The sequence below is a fragment of the Lampris incognitus genome, chromosome 8 (assembly GCF_029633865.1).
Source record: "Lampris incognitus isolate fLamInc1 chromosome 8, fLamInc1.hap2, whole genome shotgun sequence".
Lineage (NCBI taxonomy): Eukaryota > Metazoa > Chordata > Actinopteri > Lampriformes > Lampridae > Lampris > Lampris incognitus.
This window is the reverse complement of record NC_079218.1, coordinates 40,639,213-40,659,810: the sequence shown is the minus strand read 5'-3', so window position 1 is coordinate 40,659,810 and position 20,598 is coordinate 40,639,213. Positions and strand designations below refer to the sequence as shown.

General features: G+C 42.3%; 1 protein-coding gene across 3 annotated transcripts in view; it reads left to right on the top strand.

Annotated features, from left to right (window-relative positions):
- Positions 1-20,598, top strand: part of larp1 (La ribonucleoprotein 1, translational regulator) — a 114,618-nt gene that overhangs the window by 36,506 nt on the left and 57,514 nt on the right. For all 3 annotated transcript variants that reach the window (XM_056284747.1, XM_056284746.1, XM_056284745.1), the window contains exons 2-3: positions 13,423-13,487; positions 17,968-18,033. In XM_056284747.1, coding sequence (XP_056140722.1) covers positions 13,423-13,487; positions 17,968-18,033 — 131 coding nt within the window. The remainder of the gene's footprint in view (positions 1-13,422; positions 13,488-17,967; positions 18,034-20,598) is intronic.

The window sequence follows — 20,598 nt, the reverse complement described above, 5'->3', positions numbered from 1 at the left end:
TCATTGTACAGTTGTTCGGTTACAATGACTGTTTTGTCTGCATTTAACCCATCCTATTGTATAGGAGCAGTGGGCAGTTGCGGCGCCCGGGGACCGACTCCAGTTCTTCTTTCCATTGCCTTGCTCAGGGGCACAGACAGGAGTATTAGCCCTAACATGCATGTCTTTTTGATGATGGGAGGAAACCGGAGCACCCAGAGGAAACCCACGCAGACACGGGGAGAACATGCAAACTCCACACAGAAAGGACCTGGGACAGCCTGGGGTTCAAATTCAGGACCTTATTGCTGTGAGGCAACAGTGCTAACCACTGGGCCACCATGTGGCCCATTTTCATACAGGATCGCATGTAGGAACACTCATGTTATGTGTTTTGCAATGACGTAAAAAAATATTTGAAATAAATGGAAGGGGGTGGAGAAAATGATCCGATATGATTGGTTTTGGGTCTGTCATTGCCATCAATTGGGCAGGAACAGCAGGAAGTATATGAAGAGAGGAGGAATCATAGAAGCAATTAGTACCCAGGAAAAAGCAGTTTACTTCAAAACCTTGTAAACAAGTTTAATCATAATATTGCCTTTATCCGATCACTCACAGAAACTGGGTCATTGATTCCATGTAGTCATACCCATTGCCGTCAAAACCAATAGTTTGACAGTCCCAGCAGTGATGTCAAGGTCAATTTTGGAACAGCTGGCAGTCAAGACTAGCATCAGTGACATTGGTTTATTTTTAGAAGGGGTTGAATATTTGCCTCTGCTGTTAATGTTTAATCCATTTACCAGTCTTTAGCAGTTAAAATACAGGTTTTGATGTTGGAAGGATCCCACGTCCAATTGCTATTGTCTTTTACAGTACCAGTTTTTATTGTTTTTAATTTTTTCTATAATGACCACTCACAGGTGAATCGAAGAATATTGATCATCTCCAAACAAGGGCACATGTCAAGGTCTGGCTAGATTAGATGGTAAGCGAACAATCAGTTCTCATAGTCAACGTGTGGGATGCAGCAGAGATGGGCAGGAGCAGCCTGAGCAACTTTGACAAGGGCCAAATTGTTAGGCCAGATGACTGGGTCAGAGCATCTCAGAAATGGCAAGGCTTGTGGGGTGCTCCCGGTCAGCAGTGGTGAGTACCTACCAACTGGTCCAAGGAAGGACAAACCGGTGACAGGTTGTTGGGTGCCCAAGGTTCATTGATGCGTGATGGGCAACAAAGGCTATCCTGTCTGGTCTGAACTGACAGAAGGTCTACTGTGGCATAAGTCACAGAAATTTTTAATGATGGTTACGGGGGAATGTGTCACAACACAGTGCATTGCATCCTGCTGCGTATGGGGCCGTGTAACTACAGACCGGTCAGAGTGCCCATGATGACCGCTGTCCATCATCAAAAGTGACTCCAATGGAAATGCGAGGACCGGATCTGGACCTGGGAGAAGTGGAAGAAGGCTGCCTGGTCCAATGAGTCCCATTTTCTTTTAGATCACATGGATGGCCGTGTACGTGTTTGCCATTTACCGAGCAAGTGATGGCACCAGGATGCACTGTGGGAAGATGGCAAGCTAAGGGAGGGAGTGTGATGCTCTTGGTAATGTTCTGTTGGGAAACACTGGGTCCGGCCATTCATGTGAATGTCAATTTGACACGTGCCAACTCCCTAATCATTGTTGCAGACCAGGTACGCCCCTTCATGGCAACTGTATTCCTGAAGGCAGGGGCCTCTTTCAGCAGGATAATGCACCCTGTCACACTGCACACATTGTTAGGGAATGGTTTGAGGAACATGATGAAGTGTTCAAGGTGTTGCCCTGACCTCCAAATCCTCCAGATCTCAATCCGATTGAGCATCTGTGAGATGTGCTGGACCGACAAGTCTGATCCTCCGCGGCTCCGCCTCGCAACTTACAGGACCTGAGGGATCTGCTGCTAAATGTTTTGGTTCAACATACCACAGGACACCTTCACAAATCTTGTAGAATCCATGTTTTGGTGGGTCAGTGCTGGTTTGGTGGCACATGGAAGACCAACAGCATATTGGCAGGTCGTCGTAACGCATAATGCTTTGGCTTATCAGTGTGTGTGTGTGTGTGTGTGTGTGTGTGTGTGTATACTATATATATATATATATATATATATATATATATATATATATATATATATATATAGAATGTACACTCACTCATTTTTACAGGAATTTCTTTTCAAGTAATGTATCAGAACCATAGTTAAATATGAATTGTACACGTGTTATCCATCCATGTTATTACAACACATACTTGAACCAAATTTTCACGATTGTTGTTTTCTTTGGCATTGGTATCATATGGGCATTGATATTTTATATTGCAACATTTTTTTCATATAATATTGCTTAGTAATTTAAACAAAACATGTCATTCACACACACACACACACACACACACACACACACACACACACACACACACACACACACACACACACACACACACACACTTTACCATTATTTCATTAAAGTACATACACTTTAATGAAATAAAGGTACAATATGAAATGGACTAATGCATACAAGTAAATGAAAATGAATCTTAACTAATTTGTTCACCCATATTGTATTCATGAGTACTTCATGGGTCACCATGCTTACAAATATCCCGTCATAAAGAAAGCAAAGACAAAGAGAATTACAACATTCTGCTGTGTGCAGTTCAGGAGTATGAAAAAGAAAAACAGCTGAGGAGATCCGTAAAATTATTTTCATTCTGAATTTCAATGTTTTGAGTCTAGGTCTTAATTATCCCGACAAGGCAGTAAGCCTTTGATGATGTTAGTCATTATCAGGCTTCTTTTTCCTCCTATAATAGGCTTAAAAACGGGATCAGTGATATGAGCAGCTTTTGCCGTTACACAATGTCAGGGCAAGTTTATGTGCAAGTATTGTAACTGCAATCCTACTGACTCTTGATCACTGGGTATTTGAACATCTCATTGGAAAGGTCAGGGTGCCATTTGTGATGGTGGCTCCACAAATCAGATCAAAATTGTATCACAGTTCCCTTGATGTCGGATATGCTTGTGCCATGAAAGTTATGTGTTTGTTCTTAAACTTGAAGCATATAAATGATATAACTTTGTCATGACATGGTCACTGGTTTGTATTTTTTTGCCTCAATGCTTTATTCAAAATGTTGTATATTCAATCAATAAATCCTTGTTTCACTTAGCCTCGCTTTACCCAACAGTACAATAACAGTCACTATGCTAAGAACATTTGTTGGTCAAGAAATGGATTTGTTGCTTAAAGGCTGGGGATATTGTAAGTAAGTCCCACGTGTAGCAGCTATACAAGTGACATATTTTCCACTAATCGCCCTCATTATTTTGTACGCTTTCAATCTCTGAAGGTCAGAAAAAGTATGAAAGGAATTTACCGATTTCCAGACCATGCAAAGTTCAAGAATTACAAGAATGGTACTGAAAGAAACTATTCATTTCCAATAAATTTCATGTTTTTATTTATACATTTATTTTATTGAGCGCCAGTTGAACTGTCATTTCACATATAACAATTTTTTGCTGTTATTGTTTATTAATCTTTCAGTAGTGTGCTGTAATTCCCAAATTGCCGTGCATCTCTACTAAGGTTTGTTCCATATCCGCTTCCGGTGTGGGAAGATGGCTGCACCAATTTGCGTTTGCAGCGGCCTCACCCAATGCCGGTGTCAGAAGATGGTGACGCGAGTTCACATTTGCAGGCGGCCTCACCCAGTAGCGTCCATGCAGTGTCTTTGTCCATGTCTGCGTCTAAGTTTTGTCTTCGTTTCATGGCTGGAAAAGCTGGCACCCTCAGTCTGGCCGCCGCCGCCAGACCGAGGGCGGCCTCACCTTGTGTTGACTGGTGTTTTTGATGTCGTCGTGAGGAATGCGGGGAGGTGTGTCGAAGGTGTCTGGCTGGGAGAGTTTGGTCTGCTTCGTTCAGTGCGCCCAGAGACCACGGCCCCTGCCTGGAGCTGCGGCGGGGGAGGAAACGCCGATGGCGTTCTGAAAGGATGCGGAAGTGGGGCAGGCTAAGCTAACTGTTAGCCCATGCAGACCGGCGGTTCCGACCGTCATCATGGCTGGCGTTCGTTCTCTTGGGTAGTGATTTTTTTGTTGTTGTTTAGTTTGGATATATGTGTTAGTTTGGGTATGTGTGTTCTTGAAGTTTTTGGATGTGTTTTTGTCTTTGTGTTGTATCGCTGTGGGCTGGGGGAAACGGTATTTCGTTTCATTTCATGTACGCAAGTGAATGAAGTGAAATGGCAAAGTGTTCCTGATTCCTGATATCTGGTTTTTCTTCTTTTCGGTTCATTTAAGAAGATTTTTTTTCAACTTTTATTACAACTAAATGGAAACAACTGGGAAGAAAGAGTAAGGGACATTCCATGATAGACGTCGTAAGATTATGCGATAATCTTGCAAAAATGTTAGAGCCAGAATAAAAAATTTGTTTACGTTTTCGGGGTTGAGGAGCTTCACAAACTGGCAACCATCCGGCCAGTCATGTCCACAGACCCCGCCCTGAGCCCACAGACCCCGCCCTGAGCTGGCTGGCGCTCTCGAGAGACCCGTCTCGTAGATGAGAAGCTTTTGTTTTCTTGTTGATGGAAGATTTGTTTAAATATCATAAAACAAATGTCCATTATAAAATTAACGGAACCTTTTACTATATTCCTTATTCTCCTGTTTAGTGTTTTGGTTCTTTGTCGTCATCTGATAGATAAAACTTGCCAAGACAATTGACCTTTCGCAAAGTCCCGTCCCCCTTAGTTACTGTTGCTATGCCCGTCATGCGTTTCACAACTATCCAGGAAGTAGCCGGAAAACACCAAAACATGAAGGAAGAAACCAGCGCATTGTGTGGGTAACAGTAATAATACGTTAGCTGTATTAGCTATCAATAATAGCTAGTAGCAAGCTTAGCTTGGAGCAGACGGGTATTTTTGTTGATTTTGGATGGATTAAGCTGGCCATGGGGTCTGCTATACTGCCAAATCTATTGCCGACATTGCGCTTCTTGCGTTCTGGGTTTCAGGAAGGGAAAGAAAATTACACCCCCTCCAAACTTTTCAGATATCTAGTATCCAATTTGCAGATCCCATAGGCACACCGTTTCAGCATTTTGCTGTGTGTTTGAAAGCTTGACGGACCGTTGCTAAGGTAGGATTGGACAAGCACCGTTCTGGGGCGGTACTTTGCGAAAGGTCAATTGATAGCCTCTAATAGATAAGACAATGTAGGAATATGGAAAATAAAATATATCAGTAACGATTATATAACTTAAAACAAATTAAATAAAATTTCACACCGAAGAAAACAGCAGCGACCAGGACACAGACCCACATCCGGCTTCCCACCCACAGGCACGGCCAGTTGTGTCTGTAGGGACGCCCGACCAAGCAGGAGGTAACACGGGGATTCGAACCGCTGATCCCCGTGTTGGTAGGCAACGGAATAGACTGCTACGCTACCCAGATGCCCCCTGAAATTGTATTTTTATCAGAATCCGATTTATTGCCAAGTAGTTCAAGAACGTAGAAGACATTTGTTTTGATATGTTGGCGCAAGAGGGAACATTTAACAGTAAATAATAAAGACAAAAGTTAAAAGAATATTAAATTATATATACAAAACAATAAAAATAAAATAAGGTGAAATAATTGGGATAATAGATATGTACTCCATTTAAAAAACTGTTAAGCGTTTTTTTAAAGAATAAGAAGTTATTCGTAGAATAAGTGTTACTTACAGGGTAGTGCGGGCTTTATGCAAAGTGCCCATTTACAGAGAGCACGGTAGGGTAGAGAGACCTATTGCACTGTTTATTCATGTGTGTAGATGTATGTCATGTCGTGGTGTGGAGAGGGTCATAGGGGATGGGTGTGGTGGACTCAGTATCTGTAGGTGTCTTGGGGCTTGTTTGAAAAGCCTATTATTATAGGGAAGAAGCTGTTCTGGTGTTTTGTAGACCTTAGCCTCTTGCCAGAAGGGAGTGTTTTGAAGAGATCATGGACTGGGTGGAAAGGGTTGACCATGATCTTTCCTGCTTCCCTCAGTGTCCTGGAGGTGTACAAGTCATGGAAGGATGGCAGGTTACAGCCAATCACCCTCTCAGCAGAGCAAATGATTCGCTGCAGTCTTCCCTTGTCTTGGCAGTGGTAGCAGCATACCAGATAGTGATGGAGGAGGTGAGGGTGAACTCAGTGATGGCGGTGTAAAAGTACACCATCGTTGGCTTTGACAGGTTGAACTTCAGCAGCCGCAGGAAGTACAATCTTTGCTGTCCCTTCTTGGTCATGTTCAGCTCCCACTTGAGTTCCTGGGTGATGATGGTGCCCAGAAAGCGGAAGGGTTCCACAGTGTTGACTGGGAAGCCACACAGGGTGATGGAGGCGAGTGGGGCTAGATTCTTTCTGAAGTCCACAACCATCTCCAGGAGTGGGTCGTGATAGTTTTAAGGTGGGACAGTACAAGGCGCTCAAAAAACTTCATTACCACTGAGGTCAGGGTGACGGGTCTATAGTCACTGAGTCCTGTGGTCCTTGGCTTTTTGGGGACAGGGATGATGGTGGAGGTCTTGAAGCAAATTGGTACATGGCAGGTCTCCAGTGAGGTGTTAAAGATATCTGAACACTGGATATGGTTGATCGGCACAGTGCGTCAGGGTGGAGGGAGAGACGGACTCTGGTCCAGCTGCTTTGCGGGGGTTCAGTTGCTTGAACAGCCTGTTAATGTTCCTCTCTAGGATGGAGAGAGTCGTCATTGTGGTAGGGGAGGAGGGGGCCTCTAAGGTGGGCAGTTGAGGTGAGGCCTGGACCCCTGCTGAGGTGGGGGAGGAGGAGCTGGTGGATGGGGTCACAGGGGATGGAGTCCCCTGTGGGTTGACTGTCCCATTGTCTTTCAAATCGACATTAGTACTCATTCAGATTGTTGGCCAGGCGCAAATCATTAGTGGAGTGAGGGGCTTTTGGTTTGTAGTTGGTGATATGTCTGAGATCCTTCCAGACAGAGGCTGAGTTGTTTTCTGAGAACTGTTGTTAAAGTTTCTCAGAGTACAGTCATTTAGCATCTCTCAGGGTCACACAAGAAAAAAATGCACTCTTGAAACAAATTAAGTCAAAAACCATCAATTCAATTATGGACAAAAATAAATGTATGTTCATTCACCAATCAGTGAGAGAAGTGAGAGTGATGGGATGAGGCCATCCTTCTGATGTCGGGCCTGTATTCTGTTGTGGTGAGCCAGGGGCACTGGCCAAGATGTGCACTGGAGAGTCTCTTTCTTTCCTGGTTCTTGAACGAGTTCATTGAAGAAAATGATGACTCACATATGTATCTGGAGGGGGAAATTTTGAGTAGGAGCATTGCAATAGCTCTCATGTTTTTTAATTGAGCTTTGGGAACCACAGTGATCCAAAAGTCACTCACCCCAACGTCCTTGTGTTGTGCTTTGAGCAAAAATTTTCCCTTCTCTAGGACCTCCTGAAGAGTTGCCTCATCTATGGAAGGTACTAGCCTTTTGGCCTCTGCAGTCCACTGGCTGTCAGCCAAAACGGAGAACGGCTGAGTCAAGAAGATGAGGATGTAACCTGAGAGTTTAGGGGAGCTTTCAAATCGTTCCTTGAAGTTTTCATCTCACCAACAACAACAGCAGCACGGGCTTTGCTATCACAGCATGCTGTGATTGCAGACATTCCCAAATCCTCTGTGACTAGTACACATGGCCATTGAAACTCTAGTTAATGATCACAACCATATTTGCATATGAAACTGGTCATTAGTTTTGGTCGTTATGCACCTGTATTGTTTATTAGGGGTGGGGATACCTGCAGTCAGTTTAGACTGAAGATGTCACTCAGATGAGTGATGAAACGTATCTGTCAATAAACATCGTATCCAGATGAGCTTATTTAACCTTCTTTGATTTTCTTACGTGGATTATTGAGCATGCATCAACACAACAGTCTCTAATGTTAGTTTAAACCATTTTCTCACTTACACACAGCCATTAAAAGTAAACAGAAAATCATGTCCTCCCTCTGGGTCCTCAGGTGGGTGTAGAGGCCGATCCTGGAGCTGCATAATGAAAGGATGCCTGTGCATGACAGCTTTTTATGTGGAGTGGCTGATGCACCTGCAGCCACCACACGGTCCTTGGCAGGGGGTGGCCAGAGTCCAATGGCATGGAGAACCAAGACGATTGGGGACCACCCTCTGTTGCAGCGTTCATCCGTCCTCACTGCCGTTGTGACCTGGAGACATTTTCCCTCAATTCCGCCGTTGAGGTCTTTGTTGGATCACGCTTCGTCTGGAACCTCCCCCTTGATCTATCCACCTTGGGTGACCGTACCAGGAGCCAAGCTCTGGACGGCATAGCTCTTGGGATCATTGATCCATGCAAGCTTCTCCACAACAACAAGGTGGCGATCCAGGAGAAGAAACAGAAAATCTAAAATGTTAGATGACGCATGGTGTAACGTTATGTTACCATAACAGCATCGATGCAGAAATTACTTTTAACATGGGGGCGATGAAGAAACATTTAGAAAATCAATTTTAAGTGACTACCAATCAGAAACATGTTCTGCGTCTTGCTAATCGTAATATAGCATGATTGGGTGGGGACAAACAGCTACCCGGATTTACAGTGCTGTTTGTTGTCGTCTTGACAAAGCGCTCTGGGATGCTTTCGCTTCAAGTGTTCGTGCATAGCAGTTATACTGTTGTAATAAGCCATTTCCAACTTGCCGAGCATACAGAGCACCACATTGTTGGGTCTCTTCCTAAAATATTCCTGCACTTAAGATGATCATGGGCGAGGTTTTTTTAGCTCCAGCTTGTTCTCTGGGGAAATCCATGCTCTGACCAGGCGCAGCCATCTTATTTCATTGCGACGGGCCCAACGCATGTTATGCAAACCGACGTAGTTCCATAATCGATTCCGTCGATGAGTCGCCCCAGCCTTATGCACTACACCTGTATGGAAGCACCTGCATATGTTAATGTTTCTCCACTCATTTATTAAAGTTTTCCCTTTAATCTCAAGGTGTCTTCTAGGCACTGTATAATAGGACTCACTATTGCCTTACAAATAATGGACAATGGTTTGTAAACTGAGGCTATGTATTCCGGTATTTTTTTCAGTAATACATATCTTTTTGGTTTGGCACTTTCACCTGATTTTTCTTTTTCAGCAATTTCATGGAGAGTGGTCTATGGTGGAGTGGTTGCACTGGGAGAGATTTTCTTTGTCGTTGCCATTATTTTGATGTATTCTGCATAGTGAGCAGTGTCATGCTCTGAGAAGGTGTATGCTAAACTTGTAGAAGTGAAGTTATTTGGCATTGTACCTCCTCCAGATAATTTCACTGAAAAATATTTACAAATCTGGTGTCCTTATCACGAACTGTGAAATGGTTTCATACTGCTGACATGTTCCCTGTTGAAAACAGCAGATAGTTAATAAAACAGGAGTAGGCTATGAACAGAATGGGTGTCTGGCGTTGTTTAAAGGCGTTATTGATAACTGGCGCAGGGAGCAACGAAAACTGTCAGCTATTTGGTCAAAATAGCAGCATTTTTACTTATTCGGCCCAATACCGAATATGCTTTTTGCTGTTTTCACTATCCCGAAAGGTAGCTATCTTCAGATTTTCGCTTAAAGCACAATGTTGATTCACAGTGTCGACTGGATTTTACATCCAGTGCAGAAAACACATCGGCTGCAGTTACTAAGGATAGCAAACTATGCTATTCTACACATACATTTTATATTTGATAGTAATGTGCTTGTGTGTGTGGTCAATTCGAAGCTGTTGTCTTGTTTCCACAAAATGAGTGCTCCTTTCTCAATAGACTAATGTACGTATGTGGGTTTGTGTCGGAAGACTTAAATACATTTCGTGTAATTTTTGTTTTCCTGAAGAATAATTATAACTATGAAATACCATAGAGTTGAGTTGGAATGTAGGAAGGATTAAAACTAAGTAATACCCACCCCATACAGAAACAATTTAAATTAGCTCGTATTATTTGTTGTAATTGTTGTAGTTCCTATCGCTGAGTGATTGGGGTCAAAATTCAAGCATGTGGCCCCTCATGTGAATATAAATGGCTCTAGTCTGCTGGAGATGTTCTGCATCTCTCTTTCTCCCTGAGTGTTCCCGGTGGTGTCCCTCGTTATGATCTGCTTTAAGGAGATTACTAAGATTTGCACTTGATGTCAACAGCTTTGGCCAGAGCAGAGCAAGTCCCTTTAGCTCTCCTTACTTTCAGTGTCCTGTGACTTGAAAGCCCAAGACAGTGTGATGCAAGTTTTGCGACTTGTGGGTGTGAGCTAGGCTAGGTCTGCATGGTCTGCGTCTTACAAATCCTGCAGAAGGTAAGCCTACATTAAGCAGACAGGAAACATAACTGACTAAACAACAAACTTAACGTTTTGATGCAGTGTCTTAGTTAGCGATGAAAACAGTTGAAGTCTTCAACTTTGATGAAGACACCAGTGTTAAACTAACACTGAAATGTTGGTTTATTGTTTGCACCTATTAAAATATTGTTACTATTAACTGTATGCTACGGACCTTCTCGTTTTATTTTGCGATATGGTCGTCTACATTGAAATGTAGAGAGAGAGAGTTTATCCTGTCCTTACCTCATGTTATGTTGTACTTACTTGGTGGCCATCTGCTCTTTTGGTCATGCTGGTTTAAATTGACTTCCATTTAATGTTGGGAATCTTAAAGTCTCAGAAACGACACTATCGGAAATACAGACCAAAACTGTCATGGTTTGTTACTGGCACTACTTCTGGATTTTCTTGTTTATCCAACTGAAATCTTCCTCAATTAAATGCAAGGCAACAACACACTGACACTATTTCAAGTGGCATTGGCGCACAATTTTTAGGGGTACACCACCAGTCACTGTAAGCCGCCTCTGTATCATGGTGGCCGCTCGTCCTGTCGCTCCACTTCAAGTAACTCCTCTTCAGTTTACTCCGACTCTACAGTAGACTTTTCCAAAATATCATGAAATACGTTCTCAACAATCACATCCTCTACTGTTATCTTGGCCGAACTGTAACGGTCAGAATCCGGTAAATATAGTTAAAAGTAGTGCTGCAATGCCAAATAGCGCCACATGGTGGCTTCTTTTGTTTTGTTGTGACGCAATAGAGTAGAACCGTTCTCAGTGCTGCTTTGACCGATGTCCACAAGAACGAGCTCTCACCGTAGCAAGTTGGTGCAGGTTATAATTTGTTCATGTATGATCGGTGAACATGGTGCCGTGGAGACCTGGCATTGTATGGTCGATGTATGTATGATAGAAATAAAGAAGCCGTGTGGAAATCCTCATCTCGTTGTCTGTCGACTGAGCTAATCAGCTATCCCGGGGCTCTTGCTAACTAGCCACATGCTGCTAGCTCTCTCCACCTAGGTTACTCCACTACTGCTACTACTCCACTCTGACTGTTAGAGAACATATCTGCTTTTTGTATTTTTATTTTTTAAAATCACCACAATCTAAATGAAAGGAGTCTGTTGGTAAATGTGTATCGTAGGCAACTTTTTGCTGGTTGAATCAGGAAGTCAGGGGCTTGTATTTCTCATTAGTCTGGAACTTTCAACGTTGACCTTATCAGTGGATAAATGTTCAACGGTGGCATCATATAGGGAGCTTTACTGAGGACTGATATATGGATATAAAGTTGGCACTACAGCCCAGTTGTCCTGTGTAGTGTTAGTTACAGTTAGGGCTGGGCAATATATCGGATATTATATCGATACCGTGATATGAGACTAGATATCGTCTGGGATTTTGGATATCGTGATATAAGTGTTGTCTTTACCTGGTTTTAAAGGCTGCATTACAGTTAAGTGGCGTATTTTTCTGAACCTACCAGACTGTTTTAGCTGTTGTATTATTTGCCTTTATCCACTTACTTATTATATAGACCTTACTGATGATTATTTAAGAAAAATCTGATTGTGTGAATGTTTTGTGAAAGCCCCAATAGTCATCCCTGAAATATCGTTACAATCTCAATATTGAGGCATTTGGTTCAAAAATATCGTGATATTTAATTTTGTCCATATCGCCCAGCCTTAGTTGCAGCCATGGAGGCTGGTGCAGATGTAGCAAGGAAATTGTATTTGCAGAAGTACAAAATTAAGTCTTTTCAACTTGATATAAAACATGATTTTACTGATTTTTTTTTTTAGTGGTGCATATTGATATACTGTATATGCAACCTTGCAGTGAGCTTCCTTTTTCATGGAAAAAAAGTTTTTGAAGGCATCAGGAATTGCCCCATTTTCTGTGATCAAGCCTAGCAGGAAGATTTGGCAAAGTTTCTCAATACTGAAGCAAGCAGTGATTTTTTTTTTTGTGCCGTTCTAAATGACAATGTTTTAATGAGGTCTGGGTTTTTTTTAAGTGAATTCTTTGAGGCTCATGCATCCTGTCATGTCTTTTACTTGTGTGTTCTCCTAACTATTAGCCCCTTAACAGTCCACCAGACAGATTACTTTTACTTGGTGAGGACATCGTGTTGATGGCTGTGTGCCTTAAGACTCACTTAAAAGATTTTCTTTATCCGTTGCTCTGGTTTGTCTCTTTGCCAGCTATGTAAGTAGTGTCAGCCATAGTAAAAAACATAATTAAATTAAATTATCTTGTTTCCTTGTATTGAATCAGTGCATTAAAGAGGGGGATTTTTATGCAAGAGATATGCATGTTTGTTAGTTTGATATGATCTGTAGCCTGATTTTACCCAGCTCTAACTATGACTTGGCAATATTTCAATCAATAAAACATTGTTTATATGCAGACTATCATTTAGGCTTGGTTTACCTGAACTTGATGTCAAAGTTCATATAAATAACACGGGATGTCAGGAAATGGGGTGGTAGAAAGGCAAAGAATCTCACAAGACCTCATCAAGCTGTTCCTTAGTCTCAGTAAGAAAAGAGCAATTATAAAAATGACATGAAATTGATAAACATAACAGCCCTTTGACGTCTGAGACGAACGGGTCAATAGCAAACCAGACTCCCAAAACAAACAAAGTTATTTTGAAAAACAAGGTCAAGACTTATGCAAAGATGCTTTTTTTGCCATTTTTATGCATTTGGCCTCTACTTGCATTTTCCAGCTAGTATGATGCAAAGTGGAAGGGACGAACATGTATGCTAATTGACTGAGTAGAAAATGGTTTGCATACTTTTATCAATTCTTTCTCATTTTCCCCTTTAGATTGTAAAATTTATTGTACTGTTTACCTCCTTTCCTCTGAGGTCTGCCGTGTCCTCGATGCCCGGGTTCTTGACCATCTCTGCTCATGTATTCAGAACCTTTTGCATCGTGAATCTATTGTAATGTTGACTTTGTGTCCCTACAGATTCCCCAGGCCCCGCCAAAGTGGTAAGAGCAGGCAATCCACCCAGAGCCAGACGAGGAGGAAAGGTAATGACCAGTAACTCTTTGAGTTTGTGTGCACGTCTTTGTGTGTCTTTCTTTTTCCTCTACTTGCTTGTCTGTGAATGAGGAGTCTATACCTCCCACATGTACAAGGATTTTTTTTGTTGTTGCATGTATACATGTATCTAAATTTGACAAAAGTGAAGTCTGTTATGAACACACAGTGAGTGTGCAAGATACTAGGGCTGTACCCAAATCAGAATTTTTGGGTTCACATTGGATTTGGCTGTTCAATACAAAGATTTGACTATTAGTTCTTTTTTTTCATATAGACTATCTGGCAATTGGAAAATCCATTGGCATGAGTTTCATTGATGATTTCAACCACACTGATAGTCAAATGCAACAGTCATGGGGACATATTTTTGAGCATTTAAAAATGAATTTAAGACAGCTGTATACGATGCAACATTTGAATTGCGGCCTACTTGAATTGCCGACCTATGTCGGCTACCATACGGATTTGTCTGAATAATGAGACAGGCAGCACATGTGTCTTTCTGTTGAAATCAAGTTCTTATAGCCTTTTTTTTCACTTCAAACATTAAAAACCATGTAAATGAATAAACAAATGAAACCGTTTAAAACAATTTCACAGCATTGCCCATTATGAATCTGCGATGCTGTTGGTAATTGCTTGTTTCCCGGTCTCCGTGAAGGGGGGACCTCAAATCTAGAGTTTTCGGGGTTGAAATAGACAAGCCCTGATCATCGTCAGTACTACTGTATGTGGGATTGGCCCAGCAAAGATATACATAAAACATATAATATTGTTGTAAATAGATTTATTGTCTGCATTATAGTATATGTAATAAATCTGCCCAGGTAATTGCAGAATGTCTGCCTGGCTCCTGTGCAACTTACCCATTTCAGATGGTTTGACATGTTCGATGTTGTTGGATGATAAGAGAATTCTTATGCCACCATACTTTAGACTTTTTCTGAGATATGGTTATAGATAGACTAGTTTATCAACCACTCCACCTCAGGTTTCAGCTTCTCTCATCAATTAACACCAGCACATGTTGTCACGGGACTTCTTTTTTTTTGTTGCAAGCATGCTGAGAAGTATCTGTCTGTGGAATGCAAGACAGGGAAGGGAACGTGTAAGGGCGTAACAGGAATCCCATTACTTGCGCTAACCTTAACCTCCCAACCTTAACCTCAGCACCTCAGCGTGCAGCGGGTGGGGTCTTGGGCTGTGAGGGCGTGTCTTGTACGTTATGCCCCTGTCTTGCAGTCCGCAGACAGGTACTGTTGAGCCCCCCCCCCCCCACACACACACACACACTAGAATATAAAAATATAATGTAATGCACACTGACTGACCAAAATAAATTAATAACTAATGGCTCAATTTGAAGATTTCAAGTCGACTGAGGGTCACCAACGGATGATTTGACCCGTCAACTTTCAGGTGGCAGCTCTATAAAATGCTAAAAGCACCTTATTAATTTTTTTTCCCTGTCCCCAGTACTTAACCATATCCCATGTCTTTGACCCAAGATTCTGGCTATATATAGCGCTAGTGTTTCCCTGTCATCTTTGTCAAAAGGTTAAGTAGAAAAAGAAAAAAAATTCAGAACTTTAACTGGGAGTCACCTGCTTACTCCATCTCAAATAAAGCAGTTAATCTCAGCTTTGCACCTAGGGTGTTTTTAAGGTGAAGGGACTTTTTTTTTAAAGTTCGTTTTTTTTTTTTTTTTTTTTTTTACGTGTCGAAACGGACGCTTTTTAGCATGTTTAGCACATACTTGAATTTCTTTTTCTAAGCTTTGAGTCCTAATGATTGAGTGACTGGTTGGACAGCCTTTTCTGATCTGGAAGTACCCCTAATGCCGGGATCAGACCACATGATTTCAGCCCGATTTTGACACGATTTTGTCATTGCTAATAAATTTCCAGCATTGGGGGGCGCCCGGGTAGTGTACTGGTCTATTCCGTTGCCTACCAACACGGGGATCGCCACTTTGAATCCCCATGTTACCTCCGCTTTGGTTGGGCGTCCCTAGACACAATCCAGCAACGTCAGGAATGATGAACGGGTGTCTTTAACCCGTGTAGTTTGACATAATTGAAGAACAGCGATGTGGCATCTGGGACACCCCACGGCACAGACAAGAAAAGTCTTAGCATATCAGTTTTTTTTTTTCCCCTGCCTAGTCTGACATCTCCTACGATGTGTTCCTTGAGGATCAATAGGATGACAGAGTGCTCTCTGGTGCACATATGTAAACATTGCAAAAAGAAAGTGATGCTGCTATTGCTGCTGTCAGGTGGAACGATGGAACTGAAGAACAGTTCATTGAGCAGTGGCAACAATACCCCTCCCTGCCTTTTTGACGTTTCCTCGAGGGAGGACCATGACAAGAGTCAAAAAAGATAGGCTAGGAAGTCCGGGTAGCCTAGCAGTCTAGGCCGTTGCTTACCAACACAGGGATCACCAGTTTGAATCCCCGCGTTACCTCCGGCTTGGTTGGGCGGTCCTACAGACACAATTGGCCATCTGCGGGTGGGAAGCCGGATGTGGGTATGTGTCCTGGTCGGTTGGGGCGCCTATTGGGGGGGGGGGGGGACTGGGGGAATAGCGTGATCCTCCCTCGCACTACGTCCCCCTGGCGAAACTCCTCACTGTCAGGTGAAAAGAAGCGGCCGGTAACTTCACATGTATCGGAGGAGGCATGTGGTAGTCTGCAGCCCTACCCAGATTGGCAGAGGGGGTGGAGCAGTGACCGGGATGGCTCGGAAGAGTAGGGGAATTGGCCAAGTACAATTGGGGAAAGGGGGAGGGGGGTGCAGGAAGAAAAAAAAAGATAGGCTACAAGTTGGCGGGAAATAGTGGAGGCACTTCAGCAACCCAGTGAGTAGTTAGCTGGTTAAGCTGTGCTAGTTTATCATTCCCCAGTAGCACTAGCTGCAACAGTGTCCACAATCGTTTTTTCTTTCTTTTTCATTTCGGAACACAAGACCGCCAGCATCACACATAGTGTTTCTCCAGCCGTGATTGACAGTTTCTTGACTCTCGTCCCCGAAGACTTACTCATGCAAGATCATGAAAGGCAGCATATGACGATTGGTCAGGGTCATACTTGTAGTGTTGCCAGTCTCCCAGCCAAGACGTGGCAAAAATTCATGGCACGATGATTGTCTAATCTGACATGGTGACCATCGTGAAAGACAAAAATATCGTGTTGTCTGATCCCAGGTTTAGTTTTGTGGCACAACAGTGTTTTGCCTCTGGAAGGCTGCTGTCTGTGCCCACTTCAAAAGGGCTGAGTTCTAGGTCCACGCTTTCTCTCACCTGGCCCTGTAATTGTCAAATGAACTCTCACCTTCAATCAGGGCTACAGACCGACTTTCATTCAAAAAGGGCCTAACACTTTCCTTTTCCAGGCCTACCTTAATCTGTAGGTTGTCTCTAAGCATGGCTGCAATACAGATTCACGGCATTGTCTTAGCTGATTCTAGATCCTCTATTACTGGCATTGCTATTGGTGATCTACCTGTCGTGCACTTTAACCAATTGCGCTAGAAATGAGATGCACTCTTGGCTATCATATTATTACTTTTCAGTGATCTAACATAGTACTTGAAGGTTGACAGATGAATATACGTAATTACTGACTGTAAGTCGGTAAGTTATAAAATGTTTGCTAAATTAGAAAAGGTAAATATAAAAATTGACAGTTATGGTCTGAGTCTATGTTTATCTATCATGCCTCAAGCAGAGTCTATAAAATCTTGATTTGGTTCCTTGAATGAAAATGCAAGTTCCTGGTAAGCTAGTGCCAGAGAAAGCTGGCTGACTCTTCCTGAAGCATTTCATTCACAACTTCCCACAGTTTTGGTACGTAATTGGCTGTAGTGTGCCAGGTCTGCGCTCATGAGAAAATATATATGTAGTAGCCTATGTCAGTTTTCCTTTGGTTCTTTTAATTTTTAAGAACATTTCTGGGTGCTAATACCAAGGTAGATCACATGGTGATGTCAAATTAGTGTTTGGTATCTGTAAACATGGGCATAAATCCTGCCTTGAGGGTGCCATGTCATGTCACACTAAAAGTGCTTGTTGCAGTCTGAGTTTCAGTTCTGGAAACAAGGTATTCTCTTCATGAAAATGTTTTAGAGCCTTTATTTAATTGGTTTTCATCATTTTCAAGTTAAACATACATTTGCCACAAAAACACACTAGTTTCAGGCCCTCCGTTGGTTCTTTGACTAGACTTCCACATTTTGTTCCCATCCTTTGTTGTAACTTCTGAGCAAGTTCTAATACTGATAATAGGCTGACTTGCTGCTTCATTTTTATGTTTTTGAAAGATTAATTTTGGTCTGAGCCTAGAAGTTTTCTGTCTTTGTGCAAAGCCTGCTCAGAGGCAATATCATCACCTAACTCTCTGTAGAAACTAGATAAAGGTGTACTTACACTGTCCTGATTTTTTTTTTTTTTTTTCATGTTGCTCAGGTGGGAGATTTTGGTGATGCAAGCAACTGGCCCACCCCTGGGGAAATGGCAACAAAAGACTTGCAGGTGGGTTGTTTTCTCCTCAGAATACTATTTGAATGGGGAGACTAGTTATATAAGCAAGGGACTGTTATTACCGTTTGGACTCTTTTTACTTAGTGTAACATGTTTTGATGGAATTATCTGTGTATTAATTACAACTAGGGGTGTCACGATTCTCCAAATCCACGATTCGATTTTACTTTAGATTTTTTAAGGTTTTGATTCGATTTTCGATTTTAACTTTTTTTGTCAGCACTGACGGCTATGCCATTGTTAGACTATCGAGTCTTGATTTGTAAAGATCAACAGATAATTGGTTTTCTGCCTTGACAACTGTCATTTACATTTTCAAATTCTTCTTTAAAAAGATAGGCTACATTGCGCTAGTTAATTGTTTAGTGCGAGTTGAAGTTTGTGAAAGTTTGACTCTAAATGAGGATGGAGGAGTTACCTGTGTCAATCATGTTCTTTTCCCAATGATATCTATTTGTTTATGATGCCTGCGAAGATGTCCTGCCATATTTGTCATGTTTCCTGAGGTAGCGTATGGCACCTGTGTGGTGTAGCGTAGCCTACAAACTGTAGTTTTTTTCTCAATGACACGTACAATGTGGACACAACTCACGGGGAAGGCAAAATGTTGCCACACCGGTGACTTCAGGGCAGCAGGAGAATTTTCCAGCCCTGTTGTTTTTCCGCCATCTCCGACTCCGGCAGTGACCATGGTGTTTTGAAAAATGCAGCTGCAGGCTACTGGTAAGCTATGCTGTGTTGTCTTTGAACTTCGATTTCGAAGGTCGAAATCGAAAGCTCATTTTAATCGATTTTCAATTTAAAATCAAAATCGTGACACCCCTAATCACAACACTGCCTAGGTACCTCTTAGCATGGCTCTGAACCTCAAACTGGTTTTGAGCTGTTATGCTGAAGATAAACATACTTTTGTCCACTTCACGGTGTGTTTGAGTGCCCAAATAGAAATCCTAGGAAATCTATATGTTATATTTATATATGTTCCATCTTTTTCCTACATATTTTTAATGTCTCTTCATATCCCGAGGAAGGCATGTGATAAACAAAACAATTGTCCAACTGCTAGAGTCCCCAGTCCCCTCATGCTTCAGCAGATTAAAATGCTGATTATCATTCTTTCTGGAGAGTGTCTTTCAGAACTCAAGACATGTTCACATGATTGAAATCCCACACCACATATACAAACATAGTGTAGGGGAAATAGTCCAGGCTGTGGTGGGTAAAGGATTTTTTGAGTATCTTGTGCTGAATAAGCGTACAGACTCATTTGTACATGAGCAAGATGCATGAGCAGTGCACATATACATGAAAACACTGGTGCAGGTCCTCCTCCAATAACAATACACTGATCTCATTTATTCAGTAGATGCAGCCATTTATATTGACTACAAGAAATGTGTTATGTCTTCCTCAGCAGTTCTATAGTCCTTAAGTGGAAAGCGTTGTTTTAGACAAGAATAGCCACCCTATTACTCTGGGCACATACAATAGCTGCAGTTACATGGACAATATTTCTTTAACCCGATTGAAATTATTCTGATTATAGAGATTCTAACTTAACTGTTTTCATGGACACTAAATAAAGTGATCTGATAAAATGTGTGTTTATATGCCCCAAAGCATTTAATCAAAATATAACTTTTTTGACATGTGCACAGTGGTTCTGCCCACTGTGAAGCGTCTAATCTGCCGGAAATATAAAGGAAGAAGGGTTGAAAGGTGGATCCCCACCAAGGGTTACTGGCTCTTGACCTACAAATTGTCTATGGCCCTTAACAACAATGTTACTGCATTTAATACGGGGTCCTTCAATATAGATTCACACGGATTCAAGGCTGCCAGAATGAGAGGACACTTCCCAGTCCGATTAAACTTTGCTTCTGTTTGTGCTTTTTACTGCTTATGCTTTTCACCACAAGTACGAATTGTTGTGGACTGTCTCTTCCACTTCCTATCTCATCTCAACATTGTCCAGTCCTGTGTTGCTAACAGTTTGATGCTTGTACACCTGCGACTCTGTGTACTCACCTACTTTTCTGACCAGCTGTCAACCTGCTAGCATGCTAGCTATCCACCAGCGTACTCAATATACTGTGGGTTATCATTTTAGGTACAACCGACCAGACTATTTTCTGCTACGATTTCAGGACTATCCCCAATCTTTCTTTTGGACCAGTCATCCTGCTCTGGCTTCACTGTTGCACCACTGCTGTGCTCCGGTTCTTGGTGCCCCCTCCCTGGCTCCCAGCTTCAGTAGCTAGGTGGCGCTCCTCTGTTGCTGAAATGGTGCTTATAAAATATATTTGGCTCTGGAACTCCTGAACCTCAACCGTCACATGGCTTCAAACTGCCTCACTGACATTACACCTCTCAGATTCTTGCGTCGCCCCCACAATGTCCAGAGGGCCTCCCAGTGTAAGTTTAATCAGATCATGCAATACCATCTGTACTGTCTGACAGGCATTCTGTCACTCTGCGACGTCGATGTCATCACAATAAACCACACGTTGACACTGGCAATCTGAGGCCCCTGGTCTGTGTTGACAGTGCCGATCC